At 58.1% G+C, this 17,605-nt stretch overlaps 3 protein-coding genes across 14 annotated transcripts in view; 1 reads left to right on the top strand and 2 right to left on the bottom strand.

Annotated features, from left to right (window-relative positions):
- Nucleotides 1–559: 559 nt before the first annotated feature.
- Nucleotides 560–9,511, bottom strand: ZNF76 (zinc finger protein 76). 10 transcript variants are annotated; one of them, XM_064398797.1, is made up of 15 exons: nt 9,367–9,511; nt 8,189–8,330; nt 6,989–7,069; nt 5,883–5,960; nt 5,517–5,719; nt 4,928–5,005; nt 4,461–4,583; nt 4,145–4,220; nt 3,739–3,864; nt 3,459–3,638; nt 3,007–3,240; nt 2,556–2,689; nt 1,686–1,838; nt 1,490–1,597; nt 560–1,217 (listed from the first exon to the last, which is right to left on the bottom strand). In XM_064398797.1, exons 2-15 carry the CDS (start codon nt 8,259–8,261, stop codon nt 1,113–1,115), a joined length of 1,752 nt encoding a protein of 583 aa, XP_064254867.1. In that variant the 5' UTR covers nt 8,262–8,330; nt 9,367–9,511; the 3' UTR covers nt 560–1,112. The 10 variants fall into 10 exon arrangements, with proteins under 10 accessions (XP_064254867.1, XP_064254862.1, XP_064254864.1 ...); XM_064398792.1 differs by lacking the exon at nt 9,367–9,511 and adding an exon at nt 9,146–9,317; XM_064398794.1 differs by lacking the exon at nt 9,367–9,511 and adding an exon at nt 9,146–9,311 and having other exon boundaries at nt 4,461–4,580.
- A 43-nt stretch (nt 9,512–9,554) lies between these two features.
- RPL10A (ribosomal protein L10a) lies at nt 9,555–12,277 on the top strand. 2 transcript variants are annotated; one of them, XM_064398804.1, is made up of 6 exons: nt 9,555–9,630; nt 9,817–9,891; nt 9,966–10,046; nt 10,346–10,494; nt 11,264–11,436; nt 12,073–12,277. In XM_064398804.1, the coding sequence occupies exons 1-6, from the start codon at nt 9,626–9,628 to the stop codon at nt 12,241–12,243; spliced, it is 654 nt and encodes a 217-aa protein (XP_064254874.1). In that variant the 5' UTR covers nt 9,555–9,625; the 3' UTR covers nt 12,244–12,277. The 2 variants fall into 2 exon arrangements, with proteins under 2 accessions (XP_064254874.1, XP_064254875.1); XM_064398805.1 differs by lacking the exons at nt 9,555–9,630; nt 9,817–9,891; nt 9,966–10,046 and adding an exon at nt 10,058–10,237.
- Nucleotides 12,278–12,925: 648 nt separating this feature from the next.
- The window catches only part of SCUBE3 (signal peptide, CUB domain and EGF like domain containing 3), a 31,270-nt gene continuing 26,590 nt past the window's right edge, over nt 12,926–17,605 (bottom strand). Inside the window, exons 19-23 of one of the 2 annotated variants that reach the window (XM_064398791.1) lie at nt 17,362–17,523; nt 16,947–17,144; nt 16,387–16,539; nt 16,146–16,225; nt 12,926–16,014 (exon numbers count right to left, since the gene is read on the bottom strand). In XM_064398791.1, coding sequence (XP_064254861.1) covers nt 15,865–16,014; nt 16,146–16,225; nt 16,387–16,539; nt 16,947–17,144; nt 17,362–17,523 — 743 coding nt within the window. In that variant the 3' untranslated portion in view covers nt 12,926–15,864. Of the gene's footprint in view, nt 16,015–16,145; nt 16,226–16,386; nt 16,540–16,942; nt 17,145–17,361; nt 17,524–17,605 lie in introns of both variants that reach the window. The other variant, XR_010350566.1, reaches the window with a different exon arrangement.

Below are 17,605 nucleotides of genomic sequence, written 5' to 3'. Positions count from 1 at the left end.
GTGTCGCCCGGAGAGCGGAGCTCAGCCCGTGGAGCCACTCGGGCTGTGCCCGGTCCGTGCCCGCGGAAACGTCTCTGCAAACTGCTCTGGGATGTCCAAAGCGCGGCCCACGCGGCTGCCGGAGCCTGTGCCCGGTCAGGTTTACAGCTGGACTCGCGGATCTCGGTCTGCTCCAGCTCTGTCCGCAGCACCCAGGGCAGTGAAGGGACTGAGGGCAGGACAGCAGGCCAGGTCTCTCTGCCCAGCTCAGGGGAGGATGGAGGATGTGTTCACAGACACAGTTCCCTAAATCTAGGCTTGCAGGGGTCCCTAGAAGAGGCAAGGCCTGATGAGAGATTTCAGGGACATGCCTCAGCCCCTCCAAGGCACACGCTGAGGGCTCAGGGGACACAGCTCACCCTGCTCCCAGCCCTCCTCTGGGACAGCTGCTGCTTTGGCAGGACACGTTTGGTCAATTCTACAAATCTCCTCAATGTCCTCAATTCTTACAGCTGCTGAACACCACCACCACCCTCTCCTCCCAGCTTCCACCAAAGAGAAGAGAGGTCCTTTTAAAAAACAGATTTTAAATTTGTTTTTATTTCAACTCAGCATTTACATCCAGGTCTTGCTCAGCTCCTGGCAAGTGCTGGCTGCTCTGCTCCACAGCCAAGGAATCTGCCATGGAAGCCCTGCTTGAAAAGGAAGTGTGACAAAGAGATGGGAGAACTGCTCTTGGAACCATCCCAGTGCTTGCTCCAATGGCAGGAACTGCTCACCCTCCATACCAAGCTCAGGACAGCCTGGGCAGGCTCTGATGGGCCTTTATGGCTTCTGTGCAAGTGCTGCCCACTTCCCCTGAGCTGGAGGGGTGGGCAAGAAAGGGGAGTGCTGGGCCATTCCTGGAGAGAGGGCAGGAGTGCCCCTGAAGAGAGGCTGCTGCTCGGAGCCCAGGAGCAGGCAGCAGCCCTGCTCCCCGCAGGGAAGGGCCCTTCAGACAGGTCCCCCCAGCAGCCCTGTGCCCCCTCAGTGCCCCAGCTGGCACAGGGCACACGCTGGCACTGGCTCAGCCTCTGTCCCTGCCCACGGCAGGCTGGGGCTGCCAGTCCCCTGCCACAGCTGCTCTGCTGGCCTCAGCTCCCCTTCTGGGGCAGGGCTGTGTCTGGTGGCACTGGCTCGTAGTGGATGACTGCTGTGGCCATGCTGAGGGCTCCCTCCAGGCCCTGCTGCTCCTCCAGCTGGGGAGAGACAGAGAGAGGGCTGAACCCCCAAAAGGCAGCTCAGGGTGGCTCCCAGCAGCACACAGGGGTGGCACAGGTGGGTGACACGGGTGTGAAGCAGGGGTGTTTACAGAGGAGCATTCTGCAATCCCAGCAGGATGTCCCTGGCACAGAGGGTCTCTGGGAATTAAGGAGCAAGCACCCTGGGCAGGCAGTGATGCAGCAGGGCCAGAGGGCAGGCAGTGGGTGGCCAGGGAGTGAAGGGGACAGTGGCAAGAGCCATGTGGTACCTGCACAGCAATGTGGGTGCCGTGGGAGGTGGCCAGCAATGCCACCTGCTGATGACAGAGCGGGGTCATGTCCGACTCCTCTTCTGCCCCAGAAGTGACTATGGCCACCTGGAAAAGGTCAGTTAATCATGTTTTAAAAGAAAATGCAGCTCTCTTCTAGCAGAGGAAGCAGGGGCAGCCCCAGCTTTGTCTGTACCTCCTGTGCCTCGGTGCCATCGGTGCTGGCCACAGCCATGGCCCCAGTGTCACCACCTGGCAGCTGTCCCTGGGGCACGGCGAGGACCCCGCTGTGTGCCACCACGCCGATGGCACTGCCCAGGGCCTGCAGCTGCTCCTGACACAGACTGACCTGGGGGTGACAGCAGAGCTCAGGAGTCTTGGGCAACCCCCAGGTTTAGCAATGCATTGCTCTGGGCAAGGAGGAAACAGCCTCTGCAGGACTCGAGGCACAGAGAGCTCCAAGGACTTTGCCCAGCACCAGGGATAAAATTTACAACAGAGAAGTCAGAGTTTGAGTCTTCAGCCCTCCCCCTTCCACCACATCTTCCCATTCAGCCTTTTGTCTCAAGCCTGGATGGGGACAGCACTGTGCACTGCAGCAGCAGGAGCATCTCAGGCTAAGAGGAAACAGGTCACTGGTGGCAGCTGCTTCCCTTGCCCCTGCCACAGAAGGAAGTTTTTTCCAGTCAGCACAGGGGCAGCTGGTGGAGGGAAGTACAAGAAAAGCACTGCTGTATACAAGTGATGACAAAACATCTCCAAATCCAGCCTGGGTCAGCAGGGCTGGGGAGCTGCAGGGAGCCAGGGGCTGCCAGTCACCACACAAACACCCAGAAACCCCATCAGCAAGGGGGCACTGGGACCAGAGACCCCCCCAGACCATCACTGCAGCAGTGGGTGAGGCTGTAGGAGGGAGCCCTCAGGGCAGGAAGATCCCAAGAAGCTCCAAGGTCTGAAAAAATGCTGGAAAAGGCCCTGCAAAGAACATCATGGCTGAGTAGAGACAGAATCTCACTTCAGATATTAACTGCTGTCCCTGACCTGCTGAAGGTGTCCATGTCCATACCTGCTCTGTCCCATCCTGAGAAATAAGTGAGATTTGTGTAGGCACAGCATCTTCTTCTTCATCTTCCTCCATCTCTGACAGGAAAGCAATATGCTGACTCTCCCCTGGAGAGCCTCTGTCAGCAGCTGCAGCAGCTGGATCAGAGAAGGGGAAGAGCAGCATTATCAGAGTGTGAAACCACGTGCCTGCTCTCTGGACCTGCCTGTGGTCTCAAGGGCTAGCACAGAAGAGCACAAGACCATGATGAGACCAGTGGTGGGCTGGGAAGAAGGACCTTTACCTCTCCTTGTACTACAGAATGGGCAGGGGCCTATTCCCAAGCTATTCCAACAGATTTGGCTTTGATGGGGAGGCAGGAAACCATGACAGGCTTGGGTCTGAGAGGGGCGTGTCTGCTTTTGCTGTCACCTCCCTCAATTCGCCACACCTTGATGGAGGAGTGGCTACTCACCCCGCAGCCGCTGCTGCTCGTAGAGAGCCTGCTCGCTCTCCTCGGTGGCCCCCAGCTCGCCGTGGCTGCTGCGCTTGTGCATGGCCAGCGTGGAGGTCTGCCGGTAGGTCTTGCCGCAGCTGCTGCACGTGTAGGGCTTGCAGTGCGTGTGCACCACGTGGTGCTTGTACAGGCTGGAGTACTCGGTGAAGCGCCTCCCACAGCCCGGCACGCTGCACAGGTATGGCTTCTCTCCTAGGGCAGAGGCCACAGAGCTCAGCTGCACCCTCCTCATGCTCTGGGGAGGGATTCTCCACCAGAGCAAATAGCTGCAGACAGACTGCTGGAACAACAATCAATCCAATGAAGCAATTCCCACTATTTCCTCCAACTCCCTGGCCGCCCCCTGCGACGTTCAGCTGGAAATGCCCATTCCAGCCCCACCAATCTCCCTGCTGCTGCCTCCCCCCTACCTGTGTGGATCCTCATGTGGTTCTTGTAGTTGGTGGCGCTGGTGAAGCCCCTGCCACAGCCAGGCTCTGCACACAGGTAGGGCCGCTCGCCCGTGTGCGTCCGCACGTGAACCTTGCGGATGTTGGACGTGGTAAAGGAGCGGCCACAGCCCACGAAGGGACACTTGAAGGGACGCTCACCTGCATGGGCAGAGGGCTGTGGGTGACACCTGCCACCGTGCAGCCACCTGGAGACTTTCCACTGGGCTGTCCCCGTGCAGTTCCTCCCTGTGCTGCTCACCTGTGTGCGTGCGGATGTGTTTCTGCAGGTCCCCGGAGGTTTTGAAGGCTTTGCTGCACAAGTCTTCTGGACACTTGTAGGGTTTCTCACCTGTGTGTGTTCTCACGTGGCTCTTCAGACCATACCCTGTCCAGGACAGAGACCACAACTAATTTTGTAATGAGAAGGAAACACCATGACAAGCTGATACCACCCCTCGGTGTCTGTGTTGTGTCTGCAAAGCTTGAAAGGGAAGAAAGAGCCAACCCCAACACCACTTCCAACCTTGCTTCCACCACTATCTGCCCACAATCAGTGAAGTCCCAAAGGCTCCCGTGCTGTGATTCCCTTGCTTTAGATACTCTGGATATTGTGCTCTGCTGGGTTGGTCAGAAAATGAAATCTGCTCAAAACAGAAATTTGTTACCTGTAGCAAATGCTTTCCCACAGCTTGGGAAGTCACAGGTGTATGGCCGGTCACCTGTGTGAGCACGTTCATGTACCTGGAAAAGAAAGAACGGGTCCCTAAAATGAGATCCAAGGGAAGGAAGAAGGAAAACTGTGGAAAAATGCTGGTGGAGAGAATTTGAAGTTCCCTGTTGGATTTCACCTTGGCCAGTTGACACATCTGGGTCTCTTGGGGAGCTCAGCAGGTAACTCAGCTGCACACAGCAGAGCATTCTGCTCTGGCAGTGTAGCCTGGGACTGCTCTGGCCTGCACACTGCCATGTCACCTGCTTTACCTTGAGGTGGTGGGCAGTGGTGTAGAGGCGGCCACAGCCTTTGTAGCCACAGCGGAAAGCTCTGCTGCCGACCCGCTGCCCCTTCCTGTGGCTTTGCACCTCCTCCTCCTCCTGCAAATCCTGCTGAAACAAGGACTGGAATCAACCCAGCAAGCCACCACAGCTTCACCAAGCCCACACAAATATTTCCCTCCTTGCCATACATATGCACTGCTGAAGTTATCTTCCAAAAACATGTTCCTACAAACAGCTTGTACCCACATGGTGAAGCCCAGGTGACAGGGCTCTAGAAACTTGCATTTCCTCCTCCCACCTCCCAGGGGGTTCTCAGACACAAAACTCCCTTTCTCAGCTCATTTGAAAGATGTGCAGTTAGTATTTGCTAACTCAGCAGAGAAGCCACAACATTTTTATAATTACTGGCAAAGAGGAGCTCAGCCTAGTTCCAGTCACTGAAAAATTCAGACCTGTGAAGAGATGTTGCTGGAGTCTTTACTCTTCACATGGCAGGTGCCTGTCACTCCCTCCTCTTCCTCATCAGACCCCTGTGAGTGAAGAAGCACAGGCAGTGTTTGTGTGTCCCCATACAGCGTGGAGCAGGAAGGCAGTGACAGCCACAGTGCCACCCCACCCTTCCCCAGAGAGCAGGGGCTGGGCCTGCAGGTCTGTGCCCAGCTCAGCACCCCTGGCAGCCCCTGCTCCACAGCCTTTGGAGGTGGGAGAAAAAGGCAGTACCTGGGACACTGAGGTGGGACACTGCAGTGACAGCACACCAGGATCTGAAGCTGCTTTGGATCTGAGGCCTTGGTCACCATGGGGACAGTGGCCATGGCTTAGCCACTGCTGGCACACCCAAGGCTGTATGCCAGCAGCTCTCCTCCCTTCCCAAACCTGAACCTGCTGCAGGTTAAGGGTGGCAGGCCCAGCATCCCATGGGACAAAACAGCCCTGCTCTGTGTCCCCAACTCCAGACACCCCTCAGCAGTGGCACTCACACTGGAGCCTCTCTCAAACAGGGAGGGCACAAACTCAGGCCAAGAGATGCTGTGCCCTCACCTTCCTGCCACGCTGCTGCAGTGCATTAATGGTGTCCACATCAAGGCCATCATCTTCCTCCTCCCCAGCCAGCCCCTGCAGCCCAGTTTCTGTCTGCACTTGCAGGATGGTGCTGCCAGGTGCCAGGATGACAGGACTGTGGATGTAGGCAGTGGAGCCATCCTCCAGCTGGACAGCCTGGAATGTGCTGGGCTCGTAACTCTCTGCAAGAGGAAACGCTCAGGTAAAGAGCTGAAAAAAAAATTCAGCTGAAAAAATCCTCAGTGTGAGGCAGAAAAGAAGTGCTTCATCTCCCCAGCCTTGGAAACCTGAGACATTTCAGCAGCTTCCCTCCAGCTGCCAAGGAAAGAGCAGGGGGTGCTTCACCTTTAGCTGTGCTGTGTATGAAGGCCATGCTGCCATCCTCCAGCACCACTGGCTGCCCATCTTCAAAAGCCACAGCCTCTAAAGGAAAGGAAAACATCCCCACACTTTCCTGGAGGACCCAGCATGGGGAATGCTGTGGCAGCTGAGGACACAGGGCTGCCTGCTTGCCCTGAAAGGCAACCACAGCTGTAGGTTTTAGGACACCATCTGAGCCCTTCTGATGGGAATGATGAGGTTTTCAAGGCTTCATGCACAGATTTGCCTCTTCCTTTGCTCAAAGGAGTGATGCAGTGTCTCACCAGTTTCAAAATGCCAGATTGTATCCCAACAAGGAGGGGACATAACCAAGGAGAACCCCTCTCACTGAGCATGTGAAGGCAGGGAAGAGAGTGCAGGGGGGAAAGGGGCACAGCCAGCTAGAAAACATCCATTTCAAGCAGCTTTTGGAGGAGAGAAGAGGGACGTGGCATACAAGGAGCTTGGCAGCACCAAGGAAGGACTGCCCAGAGTAACAGAGCTCTTTCTCCCTGCCCTTTGGCACCTTAGCATGGCCAAGGATGATTCCTCCGTGCCCTTCTTGTGCTTGCCACATGAACTGGGTTCCCAACACCTCTCAGACTAATGTTACCTCATTTCAGAGATGGCGTTGGGTGCTGGGTCAGTGGCCAAGGTGGCATTGCTCCCAACAATCCCCACACCACCACCTATTCCAGAAGTAATACACTGTCTCACAGTGCAGAGGGAAGTCCTGCCCACCTGCTGCCACATGAAAGAAGCTCTGTGTGTGCTGTGTGCCTGGCACCAACACAGCTCACTGGGCTCGTGGTGTGGCACAGGGAGAGCCCACAGGTGAAATGACACTTAAACCTTTGTCTCCACCTCCACCAAACTCACCTTCTCATCAGATTGCTAACGACTTTGCAGGCAATGTCCTTGTTTGCTCAGCCTCAAAACCACAACAAAGAAAACCCCAACAGAAACCTGGTGCTCACATGGACTTTTGAGAGCTGGAAGTGACAGAGGAGCCCAAATGCTGGAGCACTGAGAGCTGCAGCCACATCTCCAGTGTCCTCCCAGACAGAAAGAGGGCAAGGGGTGTTCCTCACCTTTCTGAACTGTCACCTGATGGATGTAAGCTGTGGTCCCATCTTCAAGTTCAATGAGTTGCCCTTCAATCAGCTTTTCACCTGGAACAGTTAAAACACACCATCAGCTGTTGGGCCCAGCCCCTCTGTCCCACAGAAATTGTCACCTCTGGGCTGTTCTGGGTCAGCTTTGCCCCACAGAGACACTTCACTGCCCAGAAATGCTGGCACTGCCCTTGCCTAGAGAGGACACACCACAAAGACCCTCAGGCACCACTTGCTGAGGAGCTGCCCCTCACAGCTCCTCGTGCCAAGGAGCACACAGAGAAAACAATTACACTTGTGCTGGGAGAAGAGACCAGCTGGCTGTGCTGAGCAGCACCAGCAAGTGCTGGGAGATTCATCTGCTGCTTTGGCAGAGCATCAGCTGTCAGGAAACAATTACAGCACCTAAAGGGGCCTAAAGTGCTGCCAGTGTTGGGCTGCAGGGGCTCAACCCAAAGCTGTAATCGTGACTGAGGTACCCAGAGATGTGGTGCAGAGAGCAGATTGCTCCATCCCCCTGAACATGGAAAATCCAGGCTGCTTTCACCTGGAGGGTAAGGCTTGAGAGGGGGTCACACAGCCTGGTGCTTCCACACAGCCCAGCTCCACACACAGAGCAAACCTGCAGCGAGTTTGCACGGAAAACAAAGCAGGAGAGCAACCCCCAGGACACGGAGCTGCCCAACTCCTCCATCCTGTTCTGCAGGCTGGGAAACAGCGAGCTGCTCTTCCTGGCAGTGGGTGCTGGGAAAGGGGCACCTCACCACACCAGGCAAGGGCAGGTGTGGAATTTGGCACCTTTTTGGGTGGGAAAGGCACTGCTGTGAACCAAACCCAGTGATGCAAAACCCCCTGCTGGGCCCAGGGGAGGTTTTGGTGCAGCACAGCCCTGCAGGCCACAGCATCAGCTCCCTGTCCACAGCAGGCCTGGGAAGCACGGGGCTCTTCCAGTCTGACCAGAGCTTTATTTTCCACAGCAGCAGCTCTCCCATCCCCACAGCTTCATTTCCAAACCACAGGCATGTTCGATTTGTGTTTTATTTCACATCTTCAGTGCAAATCTGACACGTGTGACACCTCCCACACCATGAGGGACACCTCTGGTGACCCCGACTCCAATTCCAGAGCCAGCAGGAGGAGGAGCCTCTCAGGCCTGGCAGCCCGAGGCTGTGTTACCTCTGGCAGCCTGCTGCAGCAAGGCCGTGCTGCTGTCCCCAAGGGTGGCTGCTGGCAGCCCCAGGCTCTCCATGCTGATCCCCACACATGGGTCCTGCCTGGCAGCCCGCAGGGACACGGGGCTGTCGTCTTTGCTGCGAGCCTTAAGCAAAAAGAACAATTCCATTTCAATTTCCGCCCTTGGCTTCTCCTCCTCCTTTAGTTTCTCCACTTTTGCACGCTAGGAAAGGCTTGAGTGGCCTCAAAAGGCTTTTGAGGCTGTAAGGATTGAGGTGGGCAATGCTGCATCCTTCCCACACGGAAGGCAGGCAGGGATAAGAATCTATTCCACAGCCAAGTATGAAATAAAGCTTATCAAGCAAGCTGAACTGACAGACTCTTCTCAGAGGCAGCACAAATGTCACAGCCCAGCCCTTCCCGTCCTCCACACGACCTGCAGGCTTTCCAGCTACTTTAAATCCTGAACCTACAGGCTGAGCTCGTCCTGCGCTGCAGGGCACAGGGCAGGGCCATGAGCTTTATTCCTCCTTCTCTGCTCCCTTTCCCGACCAATTCCCGGGGACACAATCCCAGGCTCTAAGCAAACGGTGCCACAGCCTGCACAGCCCCAGAGGACATTTCTCTGCAGGCACCCTCTGCTCACGGGGGATCTTAAAGAGGCGCTGCAGCGCCTTCCTTCTTCCTCAGCCACATTTTGATCGTTTCATTTCCAGCAACGAGGCGAAACCGCCCCGTCCGCGCCCGCCGCCGCTCGGGGCCCGCTCGGGGCCGCCTCGCCCCGCGCTCCGCGCACCCGGCCCCACGGGACACCGGGGAAACCGTGCCGCGGGCTGCGAGGGGGTGGCGGGGGCACAGGGGGGCTCGTCCCGCGCGGTCCCGGGGCTGAGGCGGCCCCGGGCCTTGAGGCTCCTCCGGGCGCTGAGGCCGCCATCGCCGCCCCCCATCCCCCACACCGACCTGAGCTACCCGCCGGGCCCGGGTCCGCCGCCGGCCCGGCGTGCACCGCGCGCGGCCCCGCAACCTGCATAGCGCCGGCGCTCCCGCCCGCGCGCGGCCGCGCCCGCCCGCCATGCAGGTTCCGGGGCCGGGCTGGGCCGCGCGCGCCGCCCGGCGGCCAAGGAGCGGCGGCGCATGCGTAGTGCCAACGCTGAAGCCACAAGGCCCCGGTTTTCCCGCACCCAGCCTGGACCGGCAATTCCTTCCCGGCGGCCGCTGAGGCCAGCCCGGGGCTCTTGGGGCACACTGCGAAGCGATGTAGGAACTCCTGTGCTGGTGGTGCGAGACAGAGGGCAAAGAGACCCGGGGTCTCTCCCCTCATGACGGCCGCGGGGGCGCCGCTCCCAACATGGCGCCGCGCGCGCCAGTCTCGCGAGATCTCGCCGCTATTTATAGCGCGGCGGAGGCACTTCCGCCCCTTCGGTCCGAGCAGCCGCAGCCATGAGGTGCGTGCGGCCCCGCGTCCGCTCCGCGCATCCGCCGCCATCCGCCGCCATCCGCGCCCGCTGCGGGCCGGCGAGGCGCCATCCTCGGCGTGGATGGCGGCGGGAACGCGCAGGGACCGGGGCGGGCTCGGGGCCGCGTCCCGGGCGGGGCCGGCCCTGAGCCCGCGCTGCCGTTTCCCCCCGCAGCAGCAAAGTGTCCCGGGACACGCTGTACGAGGCGGTGAAGGAGGTGCTGCACGGCAGCCGTGCCAAGAAGCGCAAGTAAGAGCCGCCGACACTGTGTCACCCCCCGGGCTCGGCCGGAGCCCCTCGCGCCTCACCGCTGCCTCCCGCAGGTTCGTGGAGACCGTGGAGCTGCAGATCAGCCTCAAGAACTACGACCCGCAGAAGGACAAGCGCTTCTCCGGTACCGTCAGGTTCGCCATCCTCTCGCTCCTACCCGGCCTTCGGCGCTGCCCGGTCCCGCTCGGGGCCGCGGCTGCCGAACCGCCTGGGGAGTCCAGCGCGGCTGGACGGACCCTCACCCTGGGTCTTAAAACATGAGGGGAGGTGCGGCAGCCCCGGCTGCCCCGCCGGCCTGCCGGGACGGCAGGATCCCCGTGCTGCGGTAAGGTGTCTCCGTGCTGGCTCCGTGGACGCGCGGCTGGGCTGGCTGCTCGCTGACTCGCTCCTTCCCTCCTTCCTTTCCTCCCTTCCTCCCTTCCTCCCTCCCCAGGCTGAAGTCGACGCCTCGGCCCAAATTCTCGGTGTGTCTGCTGGGGGACCAGCAGCACTGCGATGAGGCCAAGGCGGTTGACATCCCTCACATGGACATAGAAGCTCTGAAGAAGCTCAACAAAAACAAGAAGCTGGTGAAGAAGCTTGGTGAGTGTCCATCTTCCCCGTGCTCAGATTTCCATGTCCTGGTTAGTTGCAGAGCTGAAAAGCTGAGCAGAGTCAGCCCCGGTGCCAAAATCTGCCCAAAAACTATTCAGGAAAATCACCAGGCTGTTCACAGGGCAGGTCTGGCAGATCAGTACTGCAGGAATGGGGCTGGTTGTCCGAGGAAGGGAGACACAGAAATTATCCCTGCTAACACTTTCATCCTTGGCTGTGTCCCTCAGTTTCCTGGTCGGGGAGCTGGAGGGCAGCAAAAGCCAGGAAACACTGAGGCAGGAGTGTGCTTTAGTCCTGCAGTTCTTGTGTGAGCAGAAGGGAATGCACTCATTTTCTGCTGGTCAGAGAGAAAATCCTTCCCTTCCTGAGGGCTCCAGAGTCCCTCAGGCAGGAGCTTGGCCCTCAGTCCTTTTTGGGCCATGGAGCTCTGAGCTGTTGGGTGATTGTTGGCTGAGGCTTTCCTAGATGGATCCTCTGTCTCATTGACCCTGGTGTGCACAGGCTGCTGCAGAGCTTGGAGCTCAGTGTCCCCTGGGCTCAGCAAAGGACAGTTCCTTCAGGGAGCAGGATTTGGGGTCTCTGTTGAGTGGGGCAGGGCCTGGCTGCAGTCATTCCTCAAAGATTGGCCAAACCAGCTCCAGTTCTGGTGGCCCCCAGGCAATGCTGGATTGATCTGCAGGGGGAGTTGTGTGATCTCAGCTGGGTCCCTGCTGGAGTGGAGCAGGGTCCATGCTCACTCCCTGGCTGTCTCCTTCAGCTAAGAAGTACGATGCCTTCCTGGCTTCCGAGTCCCTCATCAAACAGATCCCTCGAATCCTGGGCCCGGGCCTGAACAAAGCTGGGAAATTCCCTTCTCTGCTCACCCACAACGAGAACCTGGTGGCCAAGGTGGATGAGGTCAAGTCAACCATCAAGTTCCAGATGAAGAAGGTAAAGCATGGCTTCAGTTGTGCAGGCTCTGCCACCTCTGCCTTGGGCTGTAGGCGTCCCTCGAGCGTTCCTCAAGCTGTGGCTGGTTTCCTCCAGCAAGGGGAGATGTACCCAGAGTGCTCCATGGCCAGCCAGAAAGGAGGAATAATTTAACTGTGGTCGATGATCTTGGAGGAAATTATGGGGAGATGGTTGGATGCTTCAGTGCTGAGCACAGTCCAGTGTAATTAATGCTGCTCATGGGGTGGGACCTGGCCAGGGGTGTCCCTGGGGGGCTGAGCGTGAGTGGGGCTTTGCTGGGGGTGAATTTGGGACTTGGCTCTGTCCAAGTGAACTTGGGAGCAGCTCTGTGGGGATCCTGGGGACACAGTAGATGTGAGGGTTTGCAAGTGCCTGAGCATTTAATATAGCTGAGCTAGTGACACTTGCACTCATAAATCCCCGTGCCTGCAGCTGTGGGAGCACTCCAGGCTGCTCAGGGAGGAGGCTTGGCCTGTGCCACAGTGCAGAGAGGGCTGGGGGCTGGCCCAGAGGCAGAGGGTGAGGCTGGTGGGGGCCTGTCCCGAGCACAGGGCAGCCCAAAGTGAGCCAGCTCTCTGCTCTGCCTGTGACAGCTGCACCCCTGTCTGTCCCCAGGTGCTCTGTCTGGCCGTGGCTGTGGGCCATGTGAAGATGACAGAGGACGAGCTGGTCTACAACATCCACCTGGCCATCAACTTCCTGGTGTCCCTGCTGAAGAAGAACTGGCAGAACGTGCGAGCTCTGTACATCAAGAGCACCATGGGGAAACCCCAGCGCCTCTACTGAAGGGGGGCACCAATAAACTCTGCAGCCACCCTCAGCTGTGTGTGCCTGTTCCTCCAGAGCTCCCGGGGAGGGTTTGCCACGGAGCTGCTCCTGGGGAGAGCCTCAGATGCTGAGTTGAGAGGTGAATTCCAAGTGGGATGTTGGAGGTTTTGAGGGAAGGAGCCCACTCTCCCCCAGAGCAGAGGTGTCCCAGCAGGACAGAGCCCCCTGTGCCCACAGAGGGGACCCTTAGGTGGTGCAGAGCTCCCCTGAGTCCAGCCCTGCTCTGGGGGGGCTGAAGGGTTTGAATGCAAGTGCCCCTCAGCAGCCCACCCCTGCCCAGGTGCAGCTGCTGAGGACTTGAGCACTGTCTGCAGGTCCAGGGGTGCTGCAGGACAGCTGCAGCCCAGCACGGGCTGTTTCCCATCCCCTCTTCCCTCTGAGCCAGTCTAACCCCATGTTCTGGGCTAAAAATGAATTTTCTTGCATTTAAATAATGTGCGTAAATAAACGCATTGTGCAGGGACTGGAGAGCTTAGGGAAGTGCAGCATTTAAGCTTCCGTGGGGGAGAAAAAAAATACTTTGGGCCCTGGAAAAGTTGTCAGCATCCGAGGGAACAAACAATGAAAATAGCTCTGGATCCTGCTGTTAGAAACCTTTACAATAAGCATCAGAGCCAGTTTTTGAAAGATCAACACAACACCAAGAAATTCCATTTAATAATTAAAAAAAGACAATACAAAATGCAAACATTTCTTTTTACAAAGTTCAAATAACATTTTTTTTCTTTTAATCAAGTGCAAATAACTTCATGAACTACATCTTGCTCATCACTTTAATCGTTTCTGCTGGAGATGGCAAGTCCTGGCCCGCTGCAAAAGGCAGATATAAATACTCCAACATGAAAAAAAACCCAAACCAAAACCCCAACAACCCTATTTTTTTTTTTTTGACTGCTTCAAAACCTTGATCCCCGAGGTGGCTGATGTGGGTTTCAGCCTTTCAGACCCATTCTGAGCTGGGGGTGGGTGGCTGCAGGGGCCCTGGGGGATTTTGGGGGCATTTTTGAGCTGTTTGGTGAAAGCAGAAGGTGAAGCACCATTTCCAGGTGCCTTTGGCCGTTCCTGGAGGATCTGCTGCCCACCTCATCCTTCCACAGGGGAAGCAGAGGTGGCTGGTTGGTGACATGGGTGACAGGCAGGACACCCCGATGGCAGCTGGGCACTAACCTGGCATTAGATGAGGCAGAGTTAATCAAAGTTAATGAACTCTGGTGGGCACGAGGGGCTGTGGCACTCCAGGGCACCACAGCAGGGTTGGTCAGTCCTGGGCTGGTTTTATTTTTGCTGCTGGTTTTTTGGTTTGTTTTCCTTCTTAATGCAAAGGACCCTTTCAAAGGTCACTGTCCTGTGCCACAGTCCCAGAGCCACAAACCCCTCCAGATCCCTACAGCAGCTTTTGTGCATTAGAGCAGCTGCTCTCAGACAGAACCAAGTGACAAACAGCTCAGCCCACAGATGTGGAGCTTCCAAACAGGCTGGGAGCCGGCGGCAGGAGGGGAAGATCCACAGCTGGGATGAATCAGGACAGACTTTTCCAACTGACGCATCTTGGGGACAAACCTCAGCCCCTGTGCCAGTGCTCAGCCCGCCTGCAGCCCCTCACAGGGCCCAGGAGAGGCTCCTGGGGTGCTGCAGCAGCGTGGATCGAGGAGGGAAAACAGGGATCAGCAGCTGCTTCCCCCAGGTGCAGGAAAGATGGACCCAGCGGGACACGCAGAGCAATAAATAATTGGTTTGTCAAAAGCAGGGCTGGGCTCAGGTGTGGGCAAAGGGACAGTGAGGGACGAGTGGGGACTGGTGGGAAGGGACCTGCCACTGGCAGAGCTGTAGGCAGGTCGATCATGTTGAGTCCTGGCAGCTCCAGGTCTTTGAGAGGATGAGGATGGGGATGAAGGTGTGGGGAGGATGACAAAAGAACTGGGCTGGAAAAGCAGGGAGGCTTGGGGAGGAGGAGGAGGAGGGTGAGCAGTGGCAGCAGTTGCCTGTCCCTGGGAGTCCTGTCTGTCCACATGAAGATGCTGGGGGCACAAACCCACCCGTGGTGCCCACCTGGCCACTGTCCCCAGCTGAGGCTGTCTGGGGGAGGCAGATGCAGTGGAACAAGGGCTGGCAGGATGGGTCTTCCCTGGGGAGAGACTCCCACAGCATCCCTGCAGGGTGAGGACTCCCAGGGATGGGGCCAAAAATGCCTGGTGGGGCTCAGAAGCACAAAAGCTCCCAGGTCTGTGAGGGTGGCTCTGCCCAGGGGGATTGCTGTGCCTGGGGGAGAGATTTGGGGGCTGAGTGGAGAGCCAGCTCCCCTCTCCCCCCAGCCCAGCCTCAGCAGGGCTTGGCTCATCCCTGAGCCCCTGCAGGGAAGAAAATCAGTTTGCAGCAAGCAGGTGACAGGGCTGAGTTGTGATGCCCCTTGCAACGAGGCCAGAACACCCAAACTGTGGCGGATGAGTCTGGAAGGACCAACTCCACCCCGTGGATGAACCAAGAGACCTCCAACTCCCTGCAAAAACTCACCCCATTGCACCGAGCAGAAGAGGCACCGTCTGCCCCCAGAGTGGGGTTTTTATCGGGGACAAACGTGGCAGAAAAGGCCTGGAGATGCCATCACGCTGGTCAGCACAGCCCAGGGCCCGGCTTGCTCTGGGTGGGTGGTTTTTGTTTTCTTGCAAACACACATTCTCGTTTCTCAGGCAGTTATAAATATTGTCGTTTCTAGTAGAAAAAAACAAAAAAACAACAAAACAAAACCAAAAAACAACTTCCCTCTAAATAATATAAGGAAGACTCAAATGATTGCACTTAATACATATGAAAAAGGTAGAAAGGAGGATATCCTAGTGCACAAATGTTAACTCCTGCTCTTCTCAAAGCTTGCTTTTCCGAGTTACTCTTTGGCAGAGCTTGTAAAAAGTCTGGTTTCTTGGCACAAGTGTCTGGGGTGTGGGGCGGCGGGGGTGGGGGGGGCGGGGGGAAGAAAAAAAAATCGAACCCGGCTGAAAGTCCTTCTCCTTTGCTCCCTGTTTTCTCCCGTGCAGCCAGGCATTGTTCTCCGGGAACGTGGCTTGGCTGCGCTTCCCTCGCAGCACCAGCGCGGCTCTCCGGCGGGCCAGAGCCACCACGGTGCCGCGCTGGTGGGCTTCGCCATCACTCCTTTGCATCTCCTTTTCCATCCCGTCGGCTTTGTCAGTTCTTTTCCCCCGCCTCTGACACGGCGTCACCTCCTGCGCTCCTCGGCGAGGGCTCCGGGGGCTGCGAGGACAGGACCCCCCGCGCTGTCCCGGGCTGCTGGTGGCACCAGGGGACGGGGACAGAGCTGGCGGAAAGGAAACCAAGGGGAGGACGCGGGGCAGCGAAAGGACCACTACTTCAGTTTCCTAAAGCCTTCCAAGAAGCTGCTTCAGGAGGAGGGGAGCGGCTTCACCGGCTGGGAGCGGAGCGAGCCCCGGCTGGGAGCGCAGGGGAACCGCGGGGGGCGAGCAGTGGCGATCCTGCCGGAGCCAGGCGGAGGAAGGGAAAATCAGGAAGGAGAAGGAAGGGAGAAGAGGGTTTCCTCGGCTGCGGGGCGGCCCGGGGCGGGGCGGGCTATTTGTAAGGCCGGAGGAAGCTGGAGACTTTGGAGCGCAGGAGTTTGATGAAGGAGCGGGGCAGCATCTCCTTGTGCTTCTCTGTGTACTTGAAGTAGTTCTGGGGGTGTGCCAGCACGTCGAAGAAAGCTTTGATGAGCTTCTTGTCCTGCAGAGCCAGAGGGAGGTTCAGCATCCCCCCCGTGCTCCCCTGAAGCCCCAAGTGCAAGGAGAGCAGGAGACAGGAAGGATGCTCCTGCATCCCCCACAGCCCGGGGTAACACCAACTTGGGGGCTCACCTTGAGGATCTCCTGGTGGTTCTCAGAGGCGTAGAGCCTTCCATCCCTCACGATGTCCTCCACCAGCTGCTCATAGTCCTCTGCCAAAAAACACAGGGCATGAGCTGCCCCTTGTCCCCAAAGCTCTGGCCTCCATCCTTCAGTCCACTCCCCCAGACACACAGGAGGTGTGAACTGGATCCCAAACTGTGGGGGGCAGAAGCACCAGCGTGCTGGGGTGGCATTTCCATCCCGTGCTCACCGTCGTAGGTGACATAGGGGATCTGGAAGCCCCGAGCACTGTTGGCCTCGCTGGTTTTGAAGTTGATCCAGAGCTTGCGGGAGCGGGCGGTGAAGGCGATGGGCCGCTCGTAGGTCTGGCAGGTCTCGTAGGTGGTGATGGAGGATGGCGAGGCTGCAGGGAACAGCAAAGGGACATGGAATGGTGCTTGCCCATCAGCAGAGCTACTCCCAGCCTTACTGGGTCAAGGGTGGCATCAGGGATGGGAATTGTCCATGCTGGGCAAGGCTGAGCCCCCCCTAACCCTCGTGTTACCAGGAATTGCTATTCCTTCCTTGCTCTGGAAATCACCAAATGAGACTTTTAACCCCCAAAATGAAGGCTGAGGCCCAGGTGTGCAGCCCAGCACAGAGATCCAACAAGACACCAGGAGGGCAGGGTGCTGCTCACCTCCCCACTCACCCTATTCCCAAAATCCCCCTCCTGCTGCCCGGGGATGCACCTTCCTCCCTCTCTGCCAAAGCCCAGCCTCTTCCTCCCCAGCTCCTCCCCTGAGCACCGCGGCCAGCTCGGTTACCTACAGTTTTTCCGCATGACCAGGACGTCGCCGCACTCATCCTCGGAGGGGAGGAAGATCTCTGGCACCACGATGAGGATCTTGCGCTTGGGCGGGGGGTTGATGTTCCAGGTGCACTCGATGTTGGCGGGGTAATTCCCGGGGTAGTTGGGGGACTCGATGTAGCCCGTGTACTCACCCAGCTCCCCTCCACACTGCCGGTCTGCAAGGCAGGGAGAGCACTTCAGCTGGGAGCCAGGGCAGGGAACTCTCTGGGGGGAGAGTTCCACCAGGCAGTGTCCCACTGGGCAACCCCCCGTGCCTGCCTGCACGCACAAAGCACTGAAATGACCCCAAACTCTGCAGGACTTTTAAACACTATTGAAGGAGGACCCCACACCTGTCCCCCCCTTCCTTCTGCTGCACCCCAGCTCGCCTACTTTTGCACTGGGACACCGAGGTGGAGCCGTCGAAGTCGGTGGTGGTGTTGCCAGGGCAGGAGATGCAGTAATTCTGCCGGAAGTCGGGCTGGTAGGTGCCCACGGCGCAGCGGATGCAGCGGTGCACGCTCGTGTTGTAGTAGTGCCCAGGGGAGCACTGAACTGGGGGGTCAGGGAGCACAGGGGGCTGTGTCAGCTGCTGGCACAGCCCTGCTGGGCGGCCCCGTCCTGGGCACCAGTGTGA

This window comes from Passer domesticus, chromosome 25, assembly GCF_036417665.1.
Source record: "Passer domesticus isolate bPasDom1 chromosome 25, bPasDom1.hap1, whole genome shotgun sequence".
In the NCBI taxonomy this organism is placed as follows: Eukaryota; Metazoa; Chordata; class Aves; order Passeriformes; family Passeridae; genus Passer; species Passer domesticus.
Note: the sequence above shows the minus strand (reverse complement) of the source record. Positions and strands in the feature narration are given on the sequence as shown.